Raw genomic sequence first — 27,915 nt, 5'->3', positions numbered from 1 at the left:
AAGCGACCGTGTCAGCGACTGTGACTTCTGCAGAGATCTCCATGCAGCCTGATGCCTCTACACCGACGCCAGACGCCATTGATGTGAACCCCATCGCAGAAAAGACGCCGACGACTTCGGCCACAGATCATCCCAGAAGACATGATGCGGCAGATTATGAACATCATGGAGGACCACTACAAACCGCGCAAGCAGGGTCCGAAGTTTTCGCGAAGGCTCCAACGTGACAGCACCCCAGAGGCACCCCCGCCAACGTAGCAGCCAAGACGATGTCACCTTCGCTAAGCGAAGTCCCGCACCACCTTGACGAAGGACCTAGATGTACAGCTCTTCGCTAAGGCCTTCGCTGGCGAGCGGAGAGATCATCACCATCTTCGATTTCATCTCTAGATATGGACTCAGACCATCAGACATCACGGAGGCCTTCGCGAAGGTCATATCATCGATCCCTCGGACCGGACGTTAAATGAAGCTTCTCGCTAAGGCATTCGCTGAAGGACATATGATTCCAGATCCTCATCATCTAGAAGAACATCGAGGACTGCCGAAGAGCTTCGCTGGGGCTATCAACATTCACCTCACAAGTCTCGAAGATCATCCCATAGACGATCTCCACTTCGCTCATCACCAGGCCGACACCCGGCCAGATCTCCACATAGAGCGGCGACAAGTCAACTAGATCGCCACAAACCTCATGGTGGTATTCAAAGCCTTCTTTGTAAAGTTAACCTGTTCATGATCTGTTTTTACAAGACAAATTTAGTTTTGAAATGGCTTGCAAGCCTGTTTGGATGTTTACTTCAGTGTGGACTGTTTCAGAAAGAGTCAATGTGAGTATGCTCTGTGAAAGAGCCAATGAGTACAAAATATATCAACGATAAGGATGTTCTTGTATAACTCTTCTTCGTATTTTCAACACCTACAGTAACCTCTACTTTAGGGTGATAGCTTGCTGTGGGTTTCTATTTGAAACACAGAATATTGAAGGTTGAGATGTATATTCTTTTACAACTATTTTCATAATTTGTGGGGATGCAATTCTTCTGGGATATCAAAGCTTCCTAAAACATATTTATTGTCATCTTTTGTGTTTTGCATACCGCCGCCCTCGCTAGCGTATCAGGATACCGCCATGGGGAATTCATCCTCAGGACACAGGATACATACACAGCGTACACCTTCAGACTGCCCATCAGTGCTCTCTCACTCATCATCCTCATCTGTAGCTCCATCACATACCTAACAGATTACCCATATAACCATAACACCTTTCTGGGAGATATGGCAGTATATCGCCATATCTGCATGTCTCTCACGCGGGAAGATACACCTCGTAGTGGTAGACCTATAGACTGCACCTCTCCCCTGTGGAGACATACCCTTTGTACACACATGAGCATGTGACTCCGAGGGATGCACTGTAGATGTAGCTGATATGGGTCAAAATGAATACGCCAGTGATACAGAAGGATTCTGCCTAGGTCATCCTGCATGCTCGCAGAGAATGTTACTCTGTACAACATACCTGCATCTGTTGTAACTTGCTGTGCATTATGAGACTGCTGTAGTGTCTCATATGAACCAGATGATATTGGGTTGTATTTTGTATGGGTTCAGCTTTGCACCCCTCGCATTAATGGGTATCAACATTTATCATGGTTTTAAGTTGTGTTTTTGTGTGTGTGATGTGCATGATCACATAATGTACTGTCTAAGATTTTACCCTCCTTTGCATGTACAGTTGAGCATGTTGGCATGATTGCTGTCATTTCAACTTAGCATACACTGAAACAAAGGGATTATGGGTTTGTATAACGGCAGGAGGCCCCATTAGAACAGTTGTACAGTATAACATACATACTCCACATGGCAATTGTCTTTGCATATGTCATGATGTAGTGCAGCATGGAATACAAAAATATACAAACATCATTATTCACAGTATATATCTGTGTAATCATCAGTTTGAACTGTAGTCAAGGCTTCTGAATAATACATGAATATGCAACATTGTTTTCATTAACCAGAGCACCATATGCTCCACTGACTGATTGCATTATGTATACAGGCATGCATGTATTGCTACTTAACTTATAGAAATAATGATTAAACAGGTATACAAAATATAGAAGAAATGATAATAAAATGAACATAACTAAACAAATTGGTACAAGATAACTTGGAATATAGATAGACAATAAATGTATCATTGTTGAGAGTGTTACACCGAGTTACGAGACTCTAAATGTTTCAAAATGATTTCCTTAAACAATTTATTTCATCGTATTGATAGTAATGATACTGAAGAAAGTATGTCAAATTTTCCACCACCTTTCCATTATTAAGTAAATGTTATTTAATCTGATCCCAAAAACCCTTTGAGAAAAAACTTTGCTTTCAGAATTTTTGAATAGAAGCTTCTACTAGAATTGTGAAAGAAAAAAAAAATTCACTTACTATGTCACTCCTGATTCTCATATTCATGTAAAACACCTGGAATTTCTGCAATATTAAGGCAGTGTAAGGTTTATAGTAAGCAGGGCGTAGGGTATTTTAGCGGTTAAAGTATTCTCCGCCACATGCCAAGGATCCTGGTTTGATTCCACAAATGGGTACACAATGTGTGAAGCCCATTTCTAGTGTCCCCAACCCAATATTGCTGGAATATTGTTAAAACCAAACTCACACAGGCTTTGGGACTGAATTCGATAGCATGTCATTCTACCCAACTTTATGTTTGATCTTTTGCTCAGAATTTCTCTCACTGGTTTGTCTGATCTAGACTTGATTATTGACAGGTTACAGTCATATAGCTAAAGCTGCTTCCATACATTTAAAGACACATGGTCTGATATAAAATAGAGCTTGAACATTAAACCTTGGTGCAACACTGTCATAGGGTTACAGCATATTGGGTCATGTATTTCCAGGAAAGAGTAATAGGGTACCGCTGTACACAAAGTGCATCTTAATGCTAAGACTAATCGTGAACTTCCATATCTTAACATAGGCTTAAGGTCGCCTTAGCACTAAGGTTGTTTTTGTACAACGGCACCCTGAGCTTCTGGGCTACTTCTCCAGTGACAATGGCTACATGTGGAGATGTTGTTATTGTTGCACTAACCAAGCATGTAAACACATATCCACCCCAGTACTGAACACACTTAATTACTTCAAGCTGTTCTGTTGTTTGGTTCTGGCTGATTTCTTCATAAACCAACAAATTTTCACTGATATACATGTTGAATGTAAATCTGCATATAATGTCAAGAATTTCAATGCATAGATCGGACTGTTGATAAGTACATTTTATGGGATGTTTTGTTGCTCCTGGAGGATCAGGGTTAGAAGTGGTCTTCAGCAACCCATGCTTCTTGTAAGAGGCGCAGGAACAGGATTGGTTGGCCAGACAATGCATGTCAGTGTAACCCATTTGTAAATATCGATGCTCATAATGTCGCACTCACAGGGTTGCCTGGTCTTGACTCAAATTGCTGAATGGCTAGAATCATTGCTGAGTGCAGTATTGAATTAGGACACTTTGTTATATTTGTGTTAACATTGTGAGATAGAATTTAAAACATGCTACTTGACCAAATATATTGGATTGAAATATGTGGATATTATTTACAGTATGCCACCTGAAAATGTTTACTTAAGTTTACTTAAGAAGTCAGCCTAAACCTGTTTGGTAGTGCATGAATACTGCATGAAGGCATGCCCACATTCATTTCATCACTCACTCACTCCATGTGAAGTCATGGACTGAGATTACACTGTTGTGAATCATTACTAAGTCAGTAAACCAACACAGTAAGGAGAATGCTTTAAGTGTAAATGCATGATTATATTAAATTATACAACATCACAATTTGAGAAAAGCTGTAAAAGTAAGACATCATGGACATACAGGACATGGCTGCTGTGAATTGCTTCGCTGGAGACTCTAGAGTAAGGTCGGTATTTCAGGAGACGATGAGTGGAATGATTTAGATCTCCAATTGATGATGAGTTGCCGGATAATTCTGCTCGATGACTCGACTACTCCCCGCTCGCCAATCATCAAGCTGTGCTTATCTCCACACTGCATGGCAGGTAATATCTCTACGCCACCTGTTGATGTGATATACCCTTGTTATCTACCTGAATACTGCAGCATGAACTCCAAGCATATGTATACATTGGGTGAATTATTCTCTCCACTTTTAAGACTTCGTTCCAACTAGTAGACCCAGAGTCTTTCTTCTGAACTGGTTCCATTTCTCAGAACTTTGTTAATAAAATAGCCCTATACTTCAACACTCGACTCATGACAGCTCTAGGTGAGACTATCTCCTTCTGGAAGCAGGCCTCCGATATGTTTTAGAATGATCTGTACCAATTACCTGTATATGATTGTTTTATTTTTGTCAGCACTGTTTATTGGCACAGTTTCATGCAATTATAACATTTTTATCTGAGCGTATTTTGTTTATATACACTGTTTCAATATTTGTTACTAAAATATTACAAATTACATTTCCAGGTTGTGATACATTCAATTATGCATACAAAAAACAGCTTAGAATAATAATCACAAAAGAGACAATTCTTTTTCAGAGAGATCGTCCTTGGGGTACATATTATGCATTTTCCGGCTGTAAAATGTCCTGTGACAGTTGTATCAATGTTTTTTGAATAAAAAGATTGTACAATAAATAAACTCTTTTATTTATTATACGGACCCTACCTCACGGAGTTACCTCCCTTAGCGCATGCGCACCAACTGGGTAGGCTCCTAGACCCAGATCATCATTCCTTCTGCTGTCACGCCCCTGAACAGACGCTCACAGATTACCTTTCATGACAGACGGGCCAGACATTTTAAGATGTCTGAGACACCACCTGTATGTTTGGTTTTATTTGTTCTAAAACAATAACAGTAAAGCCTTTACAGTGGTTGTTTCCATAATTGTGACTTTGTATAAGTATTTCATCAAAATACGCAAACTTTCCCGTGGTTTACGCAGTGTTTGCTCTGCCATGGCGGGAAGTTTAGCGTACGCTGCTGGTCGCATTACGCGCTTTAAACCAACTATTACTCTCCGCGGGTAACCTTCACGTGCATTTTTCAATGTTTCTACGCGTTTTCTGGCTGCTGGCCACAAGTTAATCTAACATGTTTACGCGGTTTGTTTTCAGGCTTTACCTGTTGTTCGGTCTGTGGGGAAGTATTCCCCTCGGCCAGACAGTCACTCCCAATGCGGCCCGTCATATCAACATATCTTGCGGCTTAGCTCTGTAATCACCATGAGAACGGTGTCAAATTGACAAGATCTCCAGAGTTACTGGCCTTACTACGAGCTTTCGATTGGAGGACCAAAAGCGGAAGTTCCACGCCCAGCTTGGGATCTGAATGTAGTGTTACAACACCTCACGAGTGAGGTCTATGAACCCTTGGAATCGACAAACTTTGAATTTCTCTCACAGAAAACATTGTTTCTGCTATCGCTAGCCACAGCAGCAAGAATGTCTGAAATTCACGCTCTGGATTACGAGAGGATACAGTTTGATGACAATCATAACACAGCGCACCTCGGATTAAGATGGGATTTCATTGCAAAGAATCAACTGCCAGGTCAACCAGACAGATTATTCCACATCCCGGCTATCCTCTATTCTCGGATCACAAGATACACAAGACCTATCACTGTGTCCGGTAAGAGCTCAAAGTTTATTTTCTGACGATCCAAAACAAGGAGAAGATTTCTCAAACGTTTATTCATCCCATTATCGCCTCTGAATCAAACAGAAGTGTCACGGACCACAATATCTATTTGGATAAGGACTGTCATTCTCCGTGCCTACAAGGCAGCAGGCTTGGACCCACCAGCAGCATCAAATCCACATGAGATCAGGGCACTGGCCTCTACCCTGCACCCTACGGTAACTGTTCCTTGAACACGATTATGGAAGGATGCTATTGGAAATCTAACATGGTATTTGCTAATCACTACCTAAGAGACATCACTACAGAAGATGTCTCTGGCATTCACCATTCGGACCACTGGTCTCAGCTCAGCAACTGACAGTCCCTCAGAGGCGTTAAAATATTAGCCTCACAAGATTAATATGTATTTTATACATACATATTTCTAATGCCACCAGTCCTCATGTATTTCCTTGCCACATCTTATTGCAGACCTCAGGGGCAGAGTTTGTACTGCCTGGCAGTACGAGCCCCGGGAAGAGTGACAATATTTCCCCCACAAGTACACTGACCGAGGGTAAACTACCGACTGCCCTCACTTAGCATGAAATGGCTTACGTAGCAGTCTGCCTGTCGGCTGCCGTTGCCGCTGTAGCCTCAGTGCCTGCTGGCCCTGCCTCTAATACTCCATTAACTGCTGTAGGCTCATCACTTTCATCACCTCGTCAGAATCATAGCCCTGTAGTTAGATAATTATAAAACAATTTATACACTTCTTAAAGCTGAGACAATATCCTTTCTAGAGGTTTTTACATGACATTTTTGGAAGTTTATAGAAATATTTTCCGATTCACTGTCAAATTCCAATTTATTTTGATATTTTAGAAAATATTAAGTTTTTATGCAACATGTACAAAACAGATGAATGCTCTTGTAGTGCCTATTTTGTATGTTTCCATGTATTATATCTGTTTTTAAATGACAATGTCTTCAATTCCTGATGTTAAAAAGGTTCAAATTTACAAACTTGGCTAAAATACAAGCACAATCATAGATTTGGTCAAAGGAGAGATGCAATTAGAAATTATCACAAATTATTAGTAGTATAAGTGCAAGATGAGTTCAAACAATCAATTTGCATTTTGCAGTATTATTCCTGAAGTCTATAAACTTCCAAATGTATAGCTACCAATCAGGATGTCTCTAACAAGGAGTATTACAGCCATAAACCTCTTATCCTCTGAGGCTGGAACCCTGTTGATTCTGAGTGTGCTGGATAAGTGATGAGTCTGTGTGTCTTCATCTAACAAAATGCCTGAAAGGAGTCGTTCACAATAAGTGTTTCTTGCTGATTTTTGCATCAAAATGTTTCATATTCATTCGATGTATTCCATTTGCTTTAGACTGACTGACAGCAGATGTTGCACTCTGCACAGTTGTTGTTCTCTGTCTCCATCATGTCATTGCCGCTGTTGCTGTCTCGCATTCACGTTCATTTTCTCTATCTCTGTCTCTTACCCAGATGGAACTGTAGGGAAGGCAATTACTTGCCACTATCAGGGTTTATGTGGTAGATATGACAAAGAAATCAATGGTATTCAAAGCCTTCTTTGTAAAGCACCTGTTCATGATCTGTTTTTCAAGACAAATTTAGTTTTGAAATGGCTGGTAAGCCTGTTTGGATGTTTACTTCAGTGTGACTGTTTGTGAAAGAGTCAATGTGAGTGTTTGTGAAAGAGTCAATGAGTACAAAATATATTAACGATAAGGATGTTCTTGTATAAATCCCCCCTTCAGAAGCACCTACAGTAACCTCTACTTTAGGTGATAGCTTGCTGTGGGTTTCTATTTGAAACACAGAATATTGAAGGTTGAGATGTATATTCTTTACAACTATTTCATAACTTGTGTGTAGGGCAATTTTTCTGGGATATCAAAGCCTTTAAAATATATTTATTGTCATCTTTGTGTTTGAATACTGCTGCCCGTTATGTATCAGGATACTGCCATGTACCATCTCTCAGACACAGGATACATACAGCGGTACACTCCTTTCAGACTGCCCATCAGTGTGCTCTCACTATCATCCTCATCTGTAGCTCCATCACATACCTAACAGATCACTCCATATAACCATAACACCTTTCTGGGAGATATACAGTATATCGCCATATCTGCATGTCTCTCACTTGGGAAGATACACTCGTAGTGGTAGACCTATAGACTGCACCTCTCCCCTGTGGAGACATACTCCTTGTACACACATGAGCATGTGACTCGAGGGATGCACTGTAGATGTAGCTGATATGGGTCGTAATACGTCAGTGATACAGAAGGATTCTGCCTAGGTCATCCTGCATGTCGCAGAGAATGTTACTCTGTACAACATACCTGCATCTGTTGTAACTTGTTGCATTATGAGACTGCTGTAGTGTCTCATATGAACCAGATGATATTGGGTTGTATTTTGTATGGGTTCAGCTTTTTGCACTCCGGTATTAATGGGTATCAACATTTATCATGGTTTTAAGTTGTGTTTTGTGTGTGTGATGTGCATGATCACATAATGTACTGTCTAAGATTTACCTCCTTTGCATGTACAGTTGAGCATGTTGGCATGATTGCTGTCATTTCAACTTAGCATACACTGAAACAGTGATTATGGGTTTGTATAACGGTGGTGAGGCCCCAATAGGAACAGTTGTACAGTATAACATACATACTCCACATGGTAATTGTCTTTGCATATGTCATGATGTAGTGCAGCATGGAATACAAAATATACAAACATCATTATTCACAGTATATATCTGTGTAATCATCAGTTTGAACTGTAGTCAAGGCTTCTGAATAATACATGAATATGCAACATTGTTTTCATTAACCAGTGCACCATATGCTCCACTGACTGATTGCATTATGTATACAGGCATGCATGTATTGCTACTAACTTATAGAAATAATGATTAAACAGGTATACAAAATATAGAAGAAATGATAATAAAATGAACATAACGAAACAAATTGGTACAAGATAACTTGGAATATAGATAGACAATAAATGTATCATTGTTGAGAGTGTTGCACTGAGCATGACTTCTAAATGTTTCAAAATGATTTCCTTAAACAATTTATTTCATCGTATTGATAGTAATGATACTGAAGAAAGTATGTCAAATTTTCCACCACCTTTCCATTATTAAGTAAATGTTATTTAATCTGATCCCAAAACCCTTGAGAAAAAACTTTGCTTTCAGAATTTTTGAATAGAAGCTTCTACTAGAATTGTGAAAGAAATAAAAAAATTGGCTGATTATGTCACTCCTGATTCTCATATTCATGTAAAACACCTGGAATTTCTGCAATATTAAGGCAGTGTAAGGTTTATAGTAAGCAGGGGCGGTAGGGTAGCCTAGTGGTTAAAGTATTCGCTCGTCATGCCAAGGATCCTGGTTTGATTCCACAAATGGGTACAATGTGTGAAGCCCATTTCTGGTGTCCCCAACCTTAATATTGCTGGAATATTGTTAAAACCAAACTCACACAGGCTTTGGGACTGAATTGATAGTATGTCATTCTACCCAACTTTATGTTTGATCTTTGCTCAGAATTTCTCTCACTGGTTTGTCTGATCTAGACTTGATTATTGACAGGTTACAGTCATATAGCTGGGGGCGGCTTCATACATTTAAAGACACATGGTCTGATATAAAATAGAGCTTGAACATTAAACCTTGGTGCAACACTGTCATAGGGTTACAGCATATTGGGTCATGTATTTCCAGGGTTAAGTACCAGGGTACCGTTGTACAAAGCGATCTTAACGCTAAGACGACCGTAACTTCCATATCTTAACATAGGCTTAAGGTCGTCTTAGCACTAAGGTTGTTTTGTACAACGGCACCCTGAGCTTCTGGGCTACTTCTCCAGTGACAATGGCTACATGTGGAGATGTTGTTATTGTTGCACTAACCAAGCATGTAAACACATATCCACCCCAGTACTGAACACACTTAATTACTTCAAGCTGTTCTGTTGTTTGGTTCTGGCTGATTTCTTCATAAACCAACAAATTTTCACTGATATACATGTTGAATGTAAATCTGCATATAATGTCAAGAATTTCACGATAGATCGGACTGTTGATAAGTACATTTTATGGGATGTTTTGTTGCTCCTGGAGGATCAGGGTTAGAAGTGGTCTTCAGCAACCCATGCTTCTTGTAAGAGGCGAGGAACAGGATTGGTTGGCCAGACAATGCATGTCAGTGTAACCCATTTGTAAATATCGATGCTCATAATGTCGACCACAGGGTTGCCTGGTCTTGACTCAAATTGCTGAATGGCTAGAATCATTGCTGAGTGCAGTATTGAACAGGACACTTTGTTATATTTGTGTTAACATTGTGAGATAGAATTTAAAACATGCTACTTGACCAAATATATTGGATTGAAATATGTGGGATATTATTTACAGTATGCCACCTGAAAATGTTTACTTAAGTTTACGAAGAAGTCAGCCTAAACCTGTTTGGTAGTGCATGAATACTGCATGAAGGCATGCCCACATTCACTCACTCACTCACTCCATGTGAAGTCATGGACTGAGATTAATTGTTGTGAATCATTACTAAGTCAGTAAACCAACACAGTAAGGTGAATGCTTTAAGTGTAAATGCATGATTATATTAAATTATACAACATCACAATTTGAGAAAAGCTGTAAAAGTAAGACATCATGGACATACAGGACATGGCGTGCTGTGAATTGGCTTCGTTGAGACTCTAGAGTAAGGTCGGTATTTCAGGAGACGATGAGTGGAATGATTTAGATCTCCAATTGGATGATGAGTTGCCGGATAATTTGCTTCCGGATGACTCGACTACTCCCGGCTCGGCCAATCATCAAGCTGTGCTTACTCCACACTGCATGGCAGGTAATATCTACGCCACCTGTTGATGTGATATACCCTTGTTATCTACCTGAATACAGCAGCATGAACTCCAAGCATATGTATAAGACAGAATTATTCTCCACTTTAAGACTTCATCCCAATTAGTAGACCTACAGTCTTTCTTCTGAACTGGTTCCATTTCTCAGAACTTTGTTAACAACAGCTCCCATACTTCAACACTGACTCATGACAGTCGTAGTGAGACTATCTCCTTCTGAAGCAGGCCTGATATGTTTGAATGATCTGTAATAATTACCTGTATATGATTGTTTTATTTTTGTCAGCACTGTTTATTGGCACAGTTTCATGCAATTATAACATTTTTATCTGAGCGTATTTTGTTTATATGCACTGTTTCAATATTTGTTGCTAAAATACTACAAATTACATTTCCAGGTTGTGATACATTCAATTCAGCATACAAAAAAACAGCTTAGAATAATAATCACAAAAGAGACAAATATATCATATATTGTCAGATTATGTTTCTGAATGGGCAAATGAGGTGTTTGGTTCAGGTGTGTTAATTGGCTGTCCATCTCCCAACAGAGTGGTGCAGTCATGAGAGTTGTCTGCCCTTTATTGAGGTGGAGGAGAGTGAGATGGCATATACTTGTTTAGTTAGCAGCACCACCGTGCGTAAGTGGCCTTCAGCTGGTGTTGTGTTGCCTTGGCTGCATCACCTTCCCCACCCCTCCTGTACACTGCTGGAAAACTTTAACCCAACCTTGTACTCACAGTTGTTTACCTCCAGAGAAAGTAGATTCACACTCTCCAGAATCAGTTGGTGCTTGACTAAGATGGATTTATAGATTCAGCTCATCGAAATAACTCCGTTTTTGTCTGGTGTCTCAACTTTTATGCCAGGCTTGTCTCAATTTCATACCGAACACTAACAATGATGGTTGATTTCAGACAGCTTAGTCCTGCATTAGTGTTGAAGTGTAATCCTATATACATGTAATACCATCTCAGGTATGTTAGAAATGAAAGTGCACAAAGAAACAATGACTATGCAATACTAAATCTATCTCGAAGTTGAACCTTTTGAGCTTTTTCCTTAACTTATGTTTAGAATATGCTAATAATGTCTGATAGTTTAAGCAAAACAAATTCAATGCTTTATTAGCCCTGTTTGAGCCTAAGACACTGATGGGTGATAGTTTACCAGCAACACAATGACAGTGATTCCATGCTCACATCAGGTGCCCAACATTGTGAAGCCATGCACTCTTCACTTGCAAAGAATCCATGTCTGTTCAAGCAAGGCTTTGCTTTCAAGGTTTCCACTTTTTGAAGCAACCGTTCACTTACAAGATGCCCACTTTTTTAAGCAACCCTCCACTCACAAAATATCATTTTTTTAAGCAACCCTTTACTTACAAGATGTCCACTTTTAGAAGCCACCCATTACTTACAAGGTGTCAACTTGTTTAAGCAACCCTCCACTTACACGGTGTCATCTTATTTTAAGCAACCCTTTACTTACAAGATGTCCACTTTTTGAAGCCACCCTTTACTTACAAGATGTCTAGTACCAAACCACATTAACACAATTTTTGTTTTCAGAATGTTGTGCAGTGAATTTGACAGTTTGCATTTCAGATTTGAAGATGCAATGAAACTCATGGCCTTGGACTGTACAGACATTAGTTTTGATACAAACTAACAAAACTACAGACATCTGCGGGAATGATGAATGTTTTAGTGTTTTCAACATTCATGTGAATATGTCAGAGGAGCCTGTTATTCTTTGCTTACTGACTGGGGGTCATCTTATGCATTGCACTTAGTAATCTAGTTTCTCTTCTTGATCAGGTAGTCAATCATATCATATTTTAGATCTCCCTATTTTGATATGCTATTTCTTACTTGGTATCAAGATGGCTTTTATCTGAGCAAGGATAGACAGTTTAGCGTTCAGATTTGTCTCCTTATTCCAAAAGCGGTGATGTGCTCAGTTGGATAACAAAACTCCTGACCATGTTAGGTCTGTGTGGATGTACTTCCTTTAAGACAAATTGTTATTAGCCTAAAACCCTGGTTTTGAATAGTTATAGAGTGTATTCCAAGTTGCCTGGATACTTTCAAGATGATGAAGACTGTTAGCTTCAGCTGTTGTTTGGTCAGACTGGGACATACATCCAACAGTGACATGAACGATATGGGTGTTAAGCCCTTAAAGTTAGAAGAATGTGACGGCCTCTTCATTGAAATCGAAGATGGTAACTTGCTGAAATGCAATAGAGTAGTTGATTTGTGGTATTTAGAACTATGTACTCTGTTTCAGCCCTCCAGTTCCCCCACTTTCCCTATTGACAGGTAACAGTGTGTAGATATAACTTTTATCTACCTACCACGGTGACAGGGTTTTACGTATGTCATATATACCAGGTTGTAGTGGTTGATGAGGCTCACCCTGTGACAGTCACAATGGTGCAAATCATGTGCAGTGAGACTTTCATAGATTCATCAACATGCATGCATGCACTCACTTGCAGGGGAGGGAGGTATCTGAAATAATATCAGGCACTGTGTGCCTCGACAATTCTTTTGTGTTTACTGTATTTAATCTTTGAATTTTTTTAGTCTTTTATACAACAAATCAGGACATGAAATACTCGTCATTTGGTTTCTCCTGTGAAGGTCCGGGTTAGAATTAATCTCTTGCAGCCCATGCTTGCAAGAAGCCTCATAGGGATAGGGTGGTGAATAAAATTCATTTCTGTGACTAAACATGTCATTATTATTTTTTTTTCTTTGGGGTGGAATTTATTAGGGGTGGATTTTGTCTGGGGTGGCAATTTTGGGGTAGATTTTGTCCAGGTGGATTTTGTCGGGTCATTTATCCAGGACAAAATCCACCCGACAAAATCAACCCCAAATTGCAACCTAGGACAAAATCCACCCGGACAAAATCCACCCCTAATAAATTCCACCCTAAGAAAAAATAATAATAATGACATGTTTAGTCACAGAAATGAATTTTATTCATATCAGTCATTCATAATCGATAACAAAAACAACCAAAATACATATGTAAGCACATTTTTGCATATATAAATATGACAATTGCACATTTTCACATTTCACATTTATGAATCATTCATGCATCAATACATATATAAATATGACAACAGCATATATTTTCACACATTCAGACATATCTATGACTAAACATCTTGCCACATTTCAACAACGCAAACAACGGCCGACGCCGTGGAGAAAGTCCTTGAGTGTCTTTTCCTTCGCTGCGTAGGTCTTGCACAGACCTTCAAGGCGTTCTTGGAGGCGTTTGGTGGTTGTTCTGGTTCTTTTTCTTTTATGAAATGATCAAAGTGTGAGACTACTTAATGATACATGAAAGAGGATTAAGTAGTGATCAAAATGTGACAAATGGAGAAACCTTTAATGTTTGAAACAACATCTAGGAACAACAGCCAATTAGGAAAACGTAAATGCTATCAAAACAATGCTTGCAATGCTTGAGAAAAACAACTTGATCAAAGATCAGGACACACTAAAACTTTTAACAATAGCAGTTGGAGGAGGGTGGATTTTGTCCATTTTTTTGTTAAGAAGAGGTGGATTTTGTCCGGGTGGATTTTGTCCGGTCACCGAGTCTCACTGACCTGGACAAAACCAGCTGCAAAGATCAAAACTAATGTCAATTACTGGATTGTCTGGTTGTCATGGTTTTACCTTTGTCATAGGGCTTGAATAATGCTGAATGCTAGAACAAACATAATATAATTTAAACTTTGGTTGTAAGAAACATGAAAAACTAGACCTTGTATGGCTGATATTTTTGGCAACCAGCCCAAATAAATCGACAGATTTCTGTAGATTTATGTGTGTAGACTTAATAAGCTGACCTCACTAGACAGGACGTTTTTAGAAGACTAAGTGGCCTTCACCTTGTTATTTTATGCAATAATGCTGTGGAAATAGGTATCGTGATACGTATCGATTCATGAAACTTATGTATCGTGACATCCCTACATATCTGTATTTTCTGTAATATGGTCACCTAGACATTTGACAAAGAAAGGAGAGGGGGAAAGGATACTGAAATTATTCACTTGTTGACTTGTTTCAAGAGATTCAGCAAATGGGAACAAAATATTCTGAAACTTTTATCAGTAATAGTTGCTATACAAGCCCCCACCTCTGTAATATACACAGCAAAGTATGGGCATTTACGTTTTCAGTCTTTGAATATGAAAATTACATCCAGACCGGTCTAAAAGTTGGTCAGGGCTGCTGGAACAGGATGCTTAATACAGCAACTATGGTAACTGTAAAGTGTTAGGAAAAGGAAATAATTGTATCCTCACATTTCATAACAGATTAGCTTTGTAAAGTAGCATATTGATGTAAGTATAGTGGAATAGAAGCATTTGCAAATATCACAGCTATATCCGGTAGTACTAAACTTTGCTAAATGTACTCATTTCCAGGAAGTGCAGGATGACAGGTCGTCAGCACCCCAGCACGTGATTACAGTATGTCACCTGTCTGATCATGTATCAGCCTGCCCCAACATTGTGGATCGTTGCCACTGCTGTCAGTGACGATCCAAGACTAATTATTCACTGGATGCTGTGACATAGCTGGAATATTGCTGACTGTGTCATCACTCACTTACAAATACACACAGGAAACACAGATTTCACTAACATTGCACAGTGATTTGCACCCAGTCACACAAGTACTGCATTGTGGATCTTTCAGGAGTCCAGTTTGGACCGTTGTGATGGTGATGTTTATAGGGTTGGTGCATGCGACAGGTCAAGGGTCAGCCAGGACAGACTAGCAGCTTCGTTCACTTATTTCTAGGTGGCTTAGGACTGCTCGTAACTACAAATTGTAGGCTACCAAATTGTAGGGTACCAAGTGGAGGCCATGGGAAAATTAGTTTTATGAAACAAAATGTCATTGGTAAAGTTGTGTATATATTTTTGCGGAGTAAGTAACCAAGGTTGAGAATTTCTGCAAATTTCAATGTGCATATTTTTGTGATACATGCCATCATTACAGTGTTCACATAAATCAATTAGACCCCCAGGCTCTTGGCTGACTTAATGTGGGTTTTTTCTTCATTTTCCACCATTTTCATCTTTGGTATCATTGGGGCAGTCTGGCTGACATGTTGAGATATGACATTGGTAGGAACAGCTCCCCACAGATAGAAATAAGTGAATGAAAAAGCTACCTGTCCAATACTCAGTCTGCACAGACAGTCTGAGAAGTGCATGTTTTGTTGGTTATTATCCTGGTTTTGCAAAACAGTTGTCTGACTGCTTGTTTTGCAGTGTAGATTAATACATTGTGCTTCATACATCTGGCAGGCTTTGCTTCCTGATGGTAATCAATGTTGAGCCTTTGTGTGTGAGTTACCCAACTGGCATACTTGTTTCATGATGTCATTCATTATGCATGTCTTGCCTTCTGTTTCAGGATTTCATATGCTTTTATGTGTTTATTGCCATCAGAAAATAAGGTTTGTGTAGGTGATGAACATAACAGATGCTTAATTCATGGTGGTGTACATCAGCTGATTGCCTTATAACCTTCATCTGGCAGTAGTGCATACATTTATGATTTTAGTCCTTTCTTTATCATCTTTTTTGGAAGATGGATAGAGTGTCGATAGATATAAGATTCTAACAAATTTGAGCGAGTGATTATTCCTTAATACCACATCAGCAATCCAGCTGATATTTGTGGCACATTTTGTTCCCTATTTTTATATCATTGATGTATTTCTGTTCATAATATTATCAGTATAAATTACATTTGTTGTACTTTATCGATTTGAGACACCATTCAAAAGTTATTAAAGAAGAAATAATTGTCTTGGTCAGACGATTCATGTTAATGGACTTTGATATTAATGACCTTTTAATGACCAGTTAAGTGACAGTAGTCATGGTTACATGGTGTTTATTACTTATTGTTTCAGGGCAAGAAGTAGCGAAAGTGAGTCAGAGCAGCAGTACTTCCAGACCCGCCTCTAGTCCAACAACATCCCCGCCTCGCCCGACCACGCCTGATCCCCAGTCCACTGCAGCACTTGCGTCTAGTCCAGCCCTCACCAAGAGATCATCCGTCCATGAGCCCAAGCCTAAGCCCACTCTCAGTCTGATAGCCTGTGGAGATGTTGACCCATCTGTAAAGCTGGGCAGTGAACACTATGCCTTCTTGCCACCTAGTCCTATCAAAGTTGTAATCACAGAGGTTGGAGATTCTGATGATGCCCACACAGAAGAAATCCAGGTTCGAGCTCCGAAGAAAGTTGTTCCCCCAGAGACATCACCAATGCCTGCCCCGGCTGCTGTGTCTACAACCAGGTCGCCACCTCGTCAGGGCTCTCCACCAAAGAGGGTTACTCGTTCAGGGTCAGGGTCTCTAACTAAGTCAGATAGTCATCATAGGTCCTCAGGTACTTCTGGAACTACTTTACCCAGCCTGACCTCGAAACCTGAATCTCGACGATATGCATCTCAAACAGGGAGCTCTCCCAGGAAGGGTTCCACGGGATCGAGTCACCCTGTCCGAACATCTGTCACCACCGTGCCAACATCCTCCAGGGTCTGTCTCAGTCGATCTATGACTGCTGGAGCTCCTGCCTCTGCTCCTAGAAGGTTGGCGACCTCCAGCTCCATGACCTCAAGGTCACACACAAGCAGTTCCCTTTCAAAGTCATCTGCTCCTGTAAGACGAAGCCTGGAACTGACATCTTCCCCGTCTCGACAGATGCCGACGACAAGTGTAGGATCATTACATTCTCGTCAGCGTCACTCGTCGGGGAGTGATGGTATCAACAGGTCTCCGCCTAAATCAGTAGAACGGAAGAACAGCGGCAGTTCAGCATCAAGTGGTTCCGGAAGGAGAAGTCACGACAGTTGTCATAAAAACCATCCAACTTCTGGATCCGTTTCCGAGACAAACGTCACTTCCTCCACATCTTCCACAACCTCCTGCACCAAGATCAGTCAGGACAGAACACCCCGATTTGTTTAATACTCTTAGATATATCAAAATCTAGTGCTTAGCCATTGCTAGTGTTGTGTCATATTGTTTGTGAAAATTGTGAACAGTGTTTATTTAGCTGAAAGCATTGCAATCACCTTTTGTCAGGTGACCCCCACAGGTTGAGGCTGAATCCTGGAAGTATTGACTGTTTTTAACTTTTTTGATTTATGTCCAAATTGAGTTGATTTGGATACATTTGTTGTATAGTTTGAAATGTACATGTATTTGTTCTTGTTATTGTAGATATATCACTAATCATAGGCACATGGAACTTATCCATCGCTGATATTTATTTATGCAATCAAAGCTTATTTTTCATACCAGGCATGTACTTTTTGCGAATGGCATAGATCTTAAATTGTAAGATTCTTTGCTACTATTTGCTGAAAGTGCCGGACTTCAGTAGCTGTAGGAGACATGTGTTTGAACAAAGTGCGTAGTTGTGATGTAGAGTACAGCAGTGTCTTGATGACAGGGGACAGGAATCATGTTAGTGCTATTTACATGTTAAATTGATACTTTCTGCGCCACCCATGTTGCTGAATATATATTTCATTTAATACCGTATTTTACCTAATGAGCGCTTTATGTCTTATTGGTTATCTATATAGCAATTATGGTGAGATTTGATCATGTCTATGGAGTAATCAGCATATGCACCATTTGCTGCTGAAACTTTGTGGTATATGAGAAAATTCATGTTTCGGTTGTTTTAACTGCACATTCATTTGAAAAGTATGGGGAATGGGGCAACCTCTTCAGGCTTTTGCCCATACTGATGAAAACTCAGTGATGGTATGTGAAGCTTATTGGTGTATTCTTGAAAAGAGGTGTAACATTTTCTCAATCTGTAAAGGTGAAACTGCACATGTTGACCATTATTGATATTATAAGTTTTACTTGGGGTACTTTGCTATGTTAATATGTCCTGGCTTCTTATCGAGTGGAATATGGTAGGTAATTATTACTCGCGTTAAATACAAATATGATTTTAAAACTTTAAAATGTCTTTTTCTAATGACACTGTTGCTATGACATATGGGCTCATAATTGTCTTTAAATAACCTCCCAAAGTTTTGTTAACAGTAGATCAAACATTGTGTGTTCGATTGAAGCTTTAAGACACAGCTCTGCTCAAATATAAGGTATATGCTGGATGCAGAAATAGTGCCACTGAAACATATCGTGTGCATGTTTCTAGAGGAAACCATTGTAGGTCAGTTGTATAGAAGGTTTTGGTGATAGCATTCATCATGAAATTGAAAGTTTTGTTTAAGTTTGAGATTTGGGATGGGAAAGGTGTCGTGGAGCTACATTCTCATTATAGTAAGTTAGGAATAAGACACTTGCTGTGTTTATCTAAGACAGTGCAATGGTATTATACATTTGACTGAGGAGCGTGTCTATAGTGCTGATGTTCAGCATGTGCCTGCACCCTCAAGACTGCTGACTCTCTCCAGCAGGTGCCCCCTTCCTCAGATCACTGACATACTCTAGCAGGTGCCCCATCCATCAGAATTGTGGTAGTCCATGCAGGTCCCCCATTCTTGAGTTGTGATACTCCAGCAAGTGGCTCATCCCTCAGCGTAGTGAGATGCTCGAAGCAGGTGCCCCATTCCTCACAGTGGTGACATGCTCCGTGCAGGAGCTCCTCCCTCAATCAGCATTCTTGGATTAAAGACTGCATATGCATAGGAATAGAATAGAAAATGCATGGCAAGTCAATAAACAGAAGTCATACCTGAAATGTGATATGGTTTTGTCTTCCAATAGCCTAGATGGGATATTATGCCATTGTGTGATATTATGAAATAGAAGAGATTTATTATGCCATTGCACCAGTTTGATATTACTTTGCTGAACTGTGGTAGAGGCCTTGTGTAGATAAATGTTGGTGATGAGAAGCATGGCGCTTTTCATCAAGACTCTCCACATGCAATCCACCATGTCTTGTTTTGTAGAGGGTAATTATTACACAGCATATATAGAATATATGATACTTGCATGGCCACATACTTAACAGACCTGCATTGGCATCACTCCAGGACTGATTACGTCCAGTTGTTGGGTAGGATTCAGTAGCTGTATGTATCCATCTACATCTGCATACATTTCCATACAGCCACCATGTTATATATCCAATGCTGATTGGACATAATGCTCACAGTGCCAATGCTATTTCAAATACTTAAAGTAGTGCATATAGTCTGTATACTACAGGAAGCAGGCCATTATCACAATGTTCATGTTCAATTGTTTGACAGTTGTAATTCCTAATGTGTTATTCTTATCATGTAGAAGCTTACGTTTTGGTATTTTATATACAATTTGGCTAATGATGTATGCATGTTATTAAATTGTTCATATATTATGAATTTGTATATCGATTTTTTTTAAACACTAACCCCATCACATTTTCCTGTAAGTAGTTAAAAGGGTGCTTTCATTAAATTCATTGTGCATATTGATAAGTTCATGAAATATTACAATTAACTGGTACAGTTTTAAATGGGTCGTATCGTATGGAACAGTTTCCTGAGGGTTTCCTCACTTTGATGTTGAGTACTGAGATATTTTTGTATGTAGTAGACTGCCTTAGACACTTATACTTTATAGTCTTGTGGGAAGTGGATGGCCCTCCTTTCTTATGTCAGTAGAGAAATATCCCCTCCTAGTCTTGCCCTGGAAGACTAGTTTCTTCATTTTGTTTATCGAGGTGATAGAACTATACACCTGGAATAAAGTTAAGCACCATGCCTTCTTTATTGTTACATATCCTAATCTTCCATGTACCATTTGAAGTGAATGAGTAAGGCTTTAGCAATATACTGGCAATATCACATCAGTGAAGGGAAAACAAAAAACACTAATTCCTGCGTAAGTATTGGTACAAGAGCACTGTGTGATTCTCCAGATGGTCACAAGCACTGAGTCACATCTTATATACTAGGAAGCAGAAATGAAAGTTGTAGGCAAATAACTTTTGTAAGGAACAGTTACAAGACATAAGAGAATCAATTTGAGTATTTCAGCATGAGTAGTTTCTTTTTAATAAATATAAATATATTTTATGGTTGTTTTGGGAACAAATATATGGTAGGTGGTGCTTATCTTTCGTCCAGGTGTCTGTATATTTATTTGTTGCTTTCTGTGATAGATTCTGATGTGGAAGTTATAGATTCTTTACTGATATTGTTAGTGAAACAGTGAATCCAGTTCTCATGTTCTAACACAATTTTACCTTCAAAATAAATTTTCAGTCAATCTCTGCTGACATTTTTAAGGGTTCAATAAGAGAGACACAGTGTTTGGTGTCATTGTTGACATTTTAGTCCATCTGAAGTTAATTCATGAAGCAGTTATAAAGGGCATCTATGAGGTGACCACAAATCAAGCTTTCATCCCATGATGGATTGGGGCATTTTTGCTGTTTTCAGATTTGTGGTTACTTTGCTCTAAACAAGCTACTTTGTTTCTTAAGTAAATGTTGCTACAAGATCTGCAAGTTTACACCATGGAAAGATTTTGTTCACAACAACACTTTATGAAATGTTGACCAACCATGACATCCTGTGTTGCTTCCTTAGGATCTTGATTTTTGTGTGCTGATGTAAACTGTGTTAGTTCCAAAAAAATGTAGTAGAACACATGTAACTGGAAGCTAAGAAAAACAACAACTATAATTTTACTGAAACAAATTTGTATTGGTTGCTATGAATATTCATTAGTATACTACTCAAAAGCAGTTAAGGATGTCTGATCTTTTCAGATGATGGTAGTTTTTCTGTTACTGTCGATGGTAGTCATCTGTTACTGTCGATGGTAGTCATCTGTTACTGTCGATGGTAGTCATCTGTTACTGTCGATGTTACTGTCGATGGTAGTCATCTGTTACTGTCGATGGTAGTCATCTGTTCTGTTAGTCATCTGTCGATGGTAGTCATCTGTTACTGTCGATGTTACTGTCGATGGTAGTCATCTGTTACTGTCGATGGTAGTCATCTGTTACTGTCGATGGTAGTCATCTGTTACTGTCGATGGTAGTCATCTGTTACTGTCGATGGTAGTCATCATCGATGGTTCATCTGTCGATGGTAGTCATCTGTTACTGTCGATGGTAGTCATCTGTTACTGTCGATGGTAGTCATCTGTTACTGTCGATGGTAGTCATCTGTTACTGTCGATGGTAGTCATCTGTTACTGTTGATGGTAGTCATCTGTTACTGTCGATGGTAGTCATCTGTTACTGTTGATGGTAGTCATCTGTTACTGTCGGTGGATGTTGCAAAACACAGATTACATTTCTGCAAAAGCATTTTGTCATAATTTATGTGTGTTTTGTCTGTGACATGTTGTCACAAAAGAATTATGATTCACACAAGAGTTGAAATTTATTTTTATTAAGTCTGATAATAACGTAAGGATCGTGTTATGAAATGTTCAAAATTATGTAGACATTTAGCATGTAAAACTTAGAGGTTAATGTTGTCATTATGTAGTAGGTTTACATGGTATGTGTGACTTGGTTAGAACCAAGAAAAAGATCCATGCATAAAAAAAGATTGTAAATGAACATGATTAATTTTTAGGGAAAATTGTCAAAAGGATAAGATGTTAATATATTTGGAATACTTTGAAAAATACATAATATGAAATGATGATGATAATATAACTTAATATGTGAATTTCCTAAGAGGTCTCATGTAACATTACGTGTGATTGGTCATTTGGGATAACCAATCATAGACATGGATAGATGATTGTAAATAATTGTTGTCAACAAACTGGCATGATAAAGTGGCAATAAAATGGACTTCAGCACGAAACAAGCCACCACTAGTGCAGCACTAGTCCTCTGTGTCCTGTAGTGAATATTCCAGTGCAGCACTAGTCCTCTGTGTCCTGTAGTGAATATTCCAGTGGTTCAGCTTGACTGTTTCCATTCAAGTAGGTTCTGGTTATACATTCCTTCCCACTAGGGTGAAGACCCACCTTCAGTACAATAACTAGTTGAGAATCAGTGTAAACCTGGTTATAGGAAATAGATGTTATCTATCTCTCTTCTTCTGCTTTGTTCAGTATTACACTCCTGTTAAATAATGAATCAGTTATATGTACATTTGCATTTATTGGCAAGTAGTGTGAACAAGTGTGTCGATGCATGGACAATCATATGCTGCAGCAGGTCTCCCCATTCTGATTCTCTCCGTTTGGGGGAGATGATGAAACTATAGATGTTGTACAAGAAACACCAACAGCATTCATTTCAGTATAACTTTAATTTACACTCTGTAATGAGGGATGTTTTTTAAATTATTTTTTAGACTGGAAAGTGACATAATTTTATAATGTTAGTAAGGTACAGGGTTCGATGGTGTATTTTGATACTCATTTTCTCAGTTCAGTGGTTCAACATTTGTGATGAAGGTTATATTGTTAAGCACAGTAAGGACAATGTGTAGCATAAGATGTGTGAGTCACACAACTGATCCATGATATTTGGACATCCTGCCTTATTTCAAATATTGTATGAATTTCATGTAACGCTCGGGATCGTTTAGAAGTTACTGTAACTAGTATAGTCTCCCAGAGATGCCAACCTCTACGATTTTATCGTAGTCGCTATGAATTTTAACCTCAAACTACGCCAATACGATTGCACTAGAAGTTCTATGAAATTTGAAGAAACTTCATTAAAATGTGGATATATAGACAGAAACATATATTTTCGTTGATTAAATGCATTTTCGCCAAAAAGAGACAAGAAGAAATGTAATGCTGTTACTAGTAATTTGGAAATCTGTGTTTGGAGGTAATGTGAAATTAAAGCTTCACTCTTGATTAGTGTCATATTATCTTTCTCAGAATCCATTATGATTTTATGTATTTAGTTGACTACTAATTTTATGGTCAAACTTCTAATGTTGATCCTTGAAACTACTATTTGCAACACTTTGGGCTTGGCATCTCTGGTTTCCAAAACATATTCCATGGAAGTAAGTGGCTGTGCTTGCTGTGGATTTTAACCACAGAAACTTTCCCTCCCAAGAAGTTTTTCTCACAGATTAAGAATGTGTTTAAACTCTAACCCAAGCTGTTTTGGAAATTAATTCCCCAATGTATGTGAATATTAATTTTAGATTGATTTTTCTTTCAAATGTGTATGTTGTTGAAGTTACCGGTATTGCAAGATGCTGTATGTCCATCATTGCGGGTTATATTGGCAAGTCCCAAGTCTTTTTACAACTATTACAAGTATACTATATATTATATATAACTGTTAGCAGGACCTGTGTATGTCCAGCAAGGTCAGGAGGGGTACAAACTCTGGTGTATATCTACTTAATGGAACCTGTATACAGCATTCAAGTTTACTTTTATTTTTTCATATTTATGCCTTTGCATTTCTGTACTTGTTTTCATGAACATTTTCTCTTACGTGTGGAAAGAAAATTCTGTTATGCTACACCTAAAATTAACAAGTTGTGTCCTTAAGTGATGCGTGGCAAAGAATATTATGACTCTTTCATCAAAACCTAATGCTTTTTGTCAGGAAGGGAAAGTGTGCTTTAACAATTTGTTTCTTGGTTATCTTGAGAAGAAAATCAACAACCATGTGGACTGTTAATGTGCTTGATCCTAGTTACATACATTGTCTCAATCAGGCATTACTTAGTGACAGATTTCATTGGGTCATGTTGAGATGTATATTCAAAGATAAAGTTTCTTTCTTCAGATCATTTATTGGCAAAGGAGGAAATTGACTGATATCAATTCAAGAGATTGTCAAATCTTTCATCTTTAGAAACCAGCCTAAGAAGATGTGAGTCTGAGTTCACAGCTGCAATTTTTCTAGTAAATAACCATTATTAATTTGAAAGTATTTAGTTCGCACTCCTGCCTTAAGTGTTTTTATTCAGTGTTTGCTTAATTTTGGATAATCATAACCAAGTTTTGAGAAAATCCATGACAACCTTCGAACGTAATCAGTATTGAGAGAATGTAGGTTTATAACGGTTGAGTAGCTCTTACTAGAAAGTTCCATGAGAACTATTTTCTCATAGATTCATCCATCCCATTCTAGTGTTGTGATCTGGCTTGTAGACCTTAATGTGTTTTTTACTGTCTTTGTCCTAGCTGTTACAATTATTGTGAAAATTCTAGTCAGTTTTTTTTCCTCGGGTCACATGACCCACCCAGTATCCACTTTTTCAACCATATCTATTATTTTACCAAGGTGTTATGCTATATATGAGCAATACTTGTATTTGTCTTTTCTGCTATACCAGCAAGGTATTCTGTACTGAGATGCTGTATTGAGCATACTAACATTTTGTATATAATAAACATACAAATATATATTAAGTACTGACCATTGTGTTTGTCATCTATATTTGGTTATGCAAATAGGATCCTTGGTGTGTACAGAGAGTAAGGTTGGGTTTTTCATCCCTCGATGTATCACACCAAAAGATGTTGGCGCAAGGATTTAATCAAGGACTGGTCGGCTCAGAGACCACAATCTGTATCAAGCACTATAAGAGTGGTATGCAGAGTTGTGGCCCTTAGTGGCTTGGATCTGCTGGTCATCAAATAATTGTTTGTTGAAATTAGGAGATGACCAGAAATTTCATCTGGAACCGATGACTTTCTTAACTTTGTCAAAAACAAATTATCAGGGCTTTTTCTTTCTTCTGATCTCTCTCTACATGAACTCCCCCAGTTAGACATCACAGTCCACCCCTCCCCATCCCAAAGGAATTGTTTTATAGCCAGTATTGATCAAACTAAAAATATTTTATCAGTGTAATATCCATTTGGCCAAGTTTTGATTGAATGTTGTTGTTTTTTGTAACATAAGGAAACTTTCATGCACAGCGTAATTTGTGTGGGAGATTTCCAGGTTTCAATTGCTATGTAAACAGTTTATTAACCAGTCTAACTTGCAACAGACACCATGTACTCTGGTCTTACTCTCAGCTGACACACTTTCATATCTCCAGTTCAACAGGGTGGGTGGTCCGACACGCTGCCTTGGTTGATGCATATCACTGTATCCCAACTGGTGAGAGTGAAACTCATATCAATCACTGGATTGCCTGGTCCATGCTCAGATATTTGCAGATGACCATTATAATGAGTTTAGTTTTACGCCACATTCAGCAATATTCCAGCTATATGGCGGTGGTCTGTAAATAATCGGGTCAGGACAAGACATTCCAAGGATCAACAGCATGAACATCGATCTACACAGTTGGGATATGATGACATGTGTCAACCCAATCAGTGAGCCTGACCACCCGATCCTGTTAGTCACCTCTTACAACAAGCATGGGTTACTGAAGATCATTTATAACCAGATCTTCACAGGTATATTGTGGCGTGTGCTGTCAAACAATGAACAAACAGCAGTACACATAGTAAGAAATTTACAAATAACAAAGAAGTCTTTGTGCATTCATAGAAAATATATTTATGACTTGAAGACACCAGTACAAGTCTAAATTCAACAGGTGAGGAGACAGAATCAGATACAGAGAAGAACTGTTGGTACTACAATATCACTATCTTCATAGTTTTATTTCCTAGGCCTTCTTCACATGTCCTCGCATTTCAGCTGTTAACCGGCAACATGTCTTCTGCATTCTTACTTAAAATATTACAAGGATCATAGCTAAATAAACACGAGAAATTACATTAACCAGATAAATATCAGTAAATATCTGTCATGCTGTAATTTACTTTTTCTTATTATCCCCAGCAACAACGAAGTTGCAGGGGATATAGAAACGAGTTCCGTCCGTCCGTCACTTTGTCCGAAGCATATCTATTCGTGATAGCTTAACAAAACTTGGTACACATGTCAATCATGATCGCTAGATGTGCCTTTTGGGGATTAGACCCAGATGCAAATTTTATTTTTTGCTGCTTCCATGGAAACATGACATAGGCTGTGACTATGAGGATATCATCTTGTCTGGAGCAGATCTCCAAACTATGTGCTAGCTTCAACAAACTTGGTACACATGTGCATTTTGGGGGTTAGACCCAGATATGAATTATATTTTTTGTGGTTTCCATGGAAACACGACTTACCCTGTGACTATGAGGATGTCATCTTGTTGCATTTCCATGGCAACAAGTTAGGCTTCAACTGAATTTGGTGGTAGTGCTGTTTTCTGGATCAGATCTTAAAAACCTTTCAATACTCTCCTTCCACTTTGCTGTATACACTCCAAAACATTTGACATAATCATAACTAGTAGACATATTCATAAAGAGTATTTTGCCGTTGAGGGGGATATTGATGACTTTGTCTTCTTGTTAATTTCTCATCAAAGAAAAATTGGGATTTAAAGGAAGAAACAGATCTTGTTATCAGGATATCATTATGTATTTAAGAAATCAAAAGTGACATTAATTGTATCTACTTAAAGCTCATGAGAGTTCTGTTATCATGCAGAATACAGTGTCCTCTAAAATGATCAACTCTTAATTCACAGGATTTTCTCTCGGGCAACAGTCCTTTTCAGGTCTCAACAAATAGAATTATTGGACTGAGTAAATTAAGTAAATCAAAGATTTATTTGTAGGTTTCTTGCATGTTTGAAGAAGCTCAGGAGCTAAATTAATCTGCATAAGGGATTGGGAGGTTCTAAACGCCATGTTGTTTTAGAATAATACTCTCTCGATTTATGATTAACAGGTATTTTTTCAATTCCCCTGAACTTTTGACCAAACCCCTTAAAAAGTTGATTATGTGATACAAAAATGAGAAAAGTAGAGTAAATACAAACAATTAGAATGTAAGCATTCAACTAAAAATATGCGTCCAAAATGATACTAAAACCTCACATTTTGTAAAATAAATGCAAGTTTATACAAAGTTTCTACTAAATGCAGAATGACAATAACACCCTTGTCCAGATTGCACCGTAAGCCATTCAACAGAAACAGCCAATAGTATACATAGCAGTGAAATACTCAAGAGACAAAATCACTAAAAGGCACTTGATGATGTAATAAATTAAGAGAAATGATGAAATATTTACACTCATGTATGAAATTATTGTCATAAAGCCACATTATAAGATTTTAAGCTTCATTTAAAAATAATTGGACAAGATAACAAATGTTTCAATATCCATGTATGAATATGACTAGATGCTTCATTCCCATCTTTCAGGCTCAATTTTATCCACACAGATACTACTGGCCATGAAGGCGTTCTTA

General features: G+C 38.5%; 1 protein-coding gene across 6 annotated transcripts in view; it reads left to right on the top strand.

The window, feature by feature from the left end:
- Positions 1 to 20,559, top strand: part of LOC124255693 (rho GTPase-activating protein 29-like) — a 68,956-nt gene extending 48,397 nt beyond the window's left edge. For 2 of the 6 annotated variants that reach the window (XM_046689588.1, XM_046689586.1), the window contains exons 29-31: positions 6,182 to 6,266; positions 10,498 to 10,626; positions 16,610 to 20,559. In XM_046689588.1, the coding sequence (XP_046545544.1) occupies positions 6,182 to 6,266; positions 10,498 to 10,626; positions 16,610 to 17,670 (1,275 nt within the window). In that variant the 3' untranslated portion in view covers positions 17,671 to 20,559. Of the gene's footprint in view, positions 1 to 6,181; positions 6,267 to 10,497; positions 10,627 to 12,934; positions 12,967 to 16,609 lie in introns of all 6 variants that reach the window. The other 4 variants (XM_046689592.1, XM_046689591.1, XM_046689589.1 and 1 more) reach the window with 3 other exon arrangements.
- The last annotated feature ends 7,356 nt before the right edge of the window (positions 20,560 to 27,915 follow it).

This window comes from Haliotis rubra, unplaced genomic scaffold (assembly GCF_003918875.1).
Source record: "Haliotis rubra isolate DU_JTF1 unplaced genomic scaffold, ASM391887v1 Scf606, whole genome shotgun sequence".
Taxonomy (NCBI): Eukaryota; Metazoa; Mollusca; class Gastropoda; order Lepetellida; family Haliotidae; genus Haliotis; species Haliotis rubra.
This window is presented reverse-complemented; position numbering and strand designations above follow the sequence as displayed.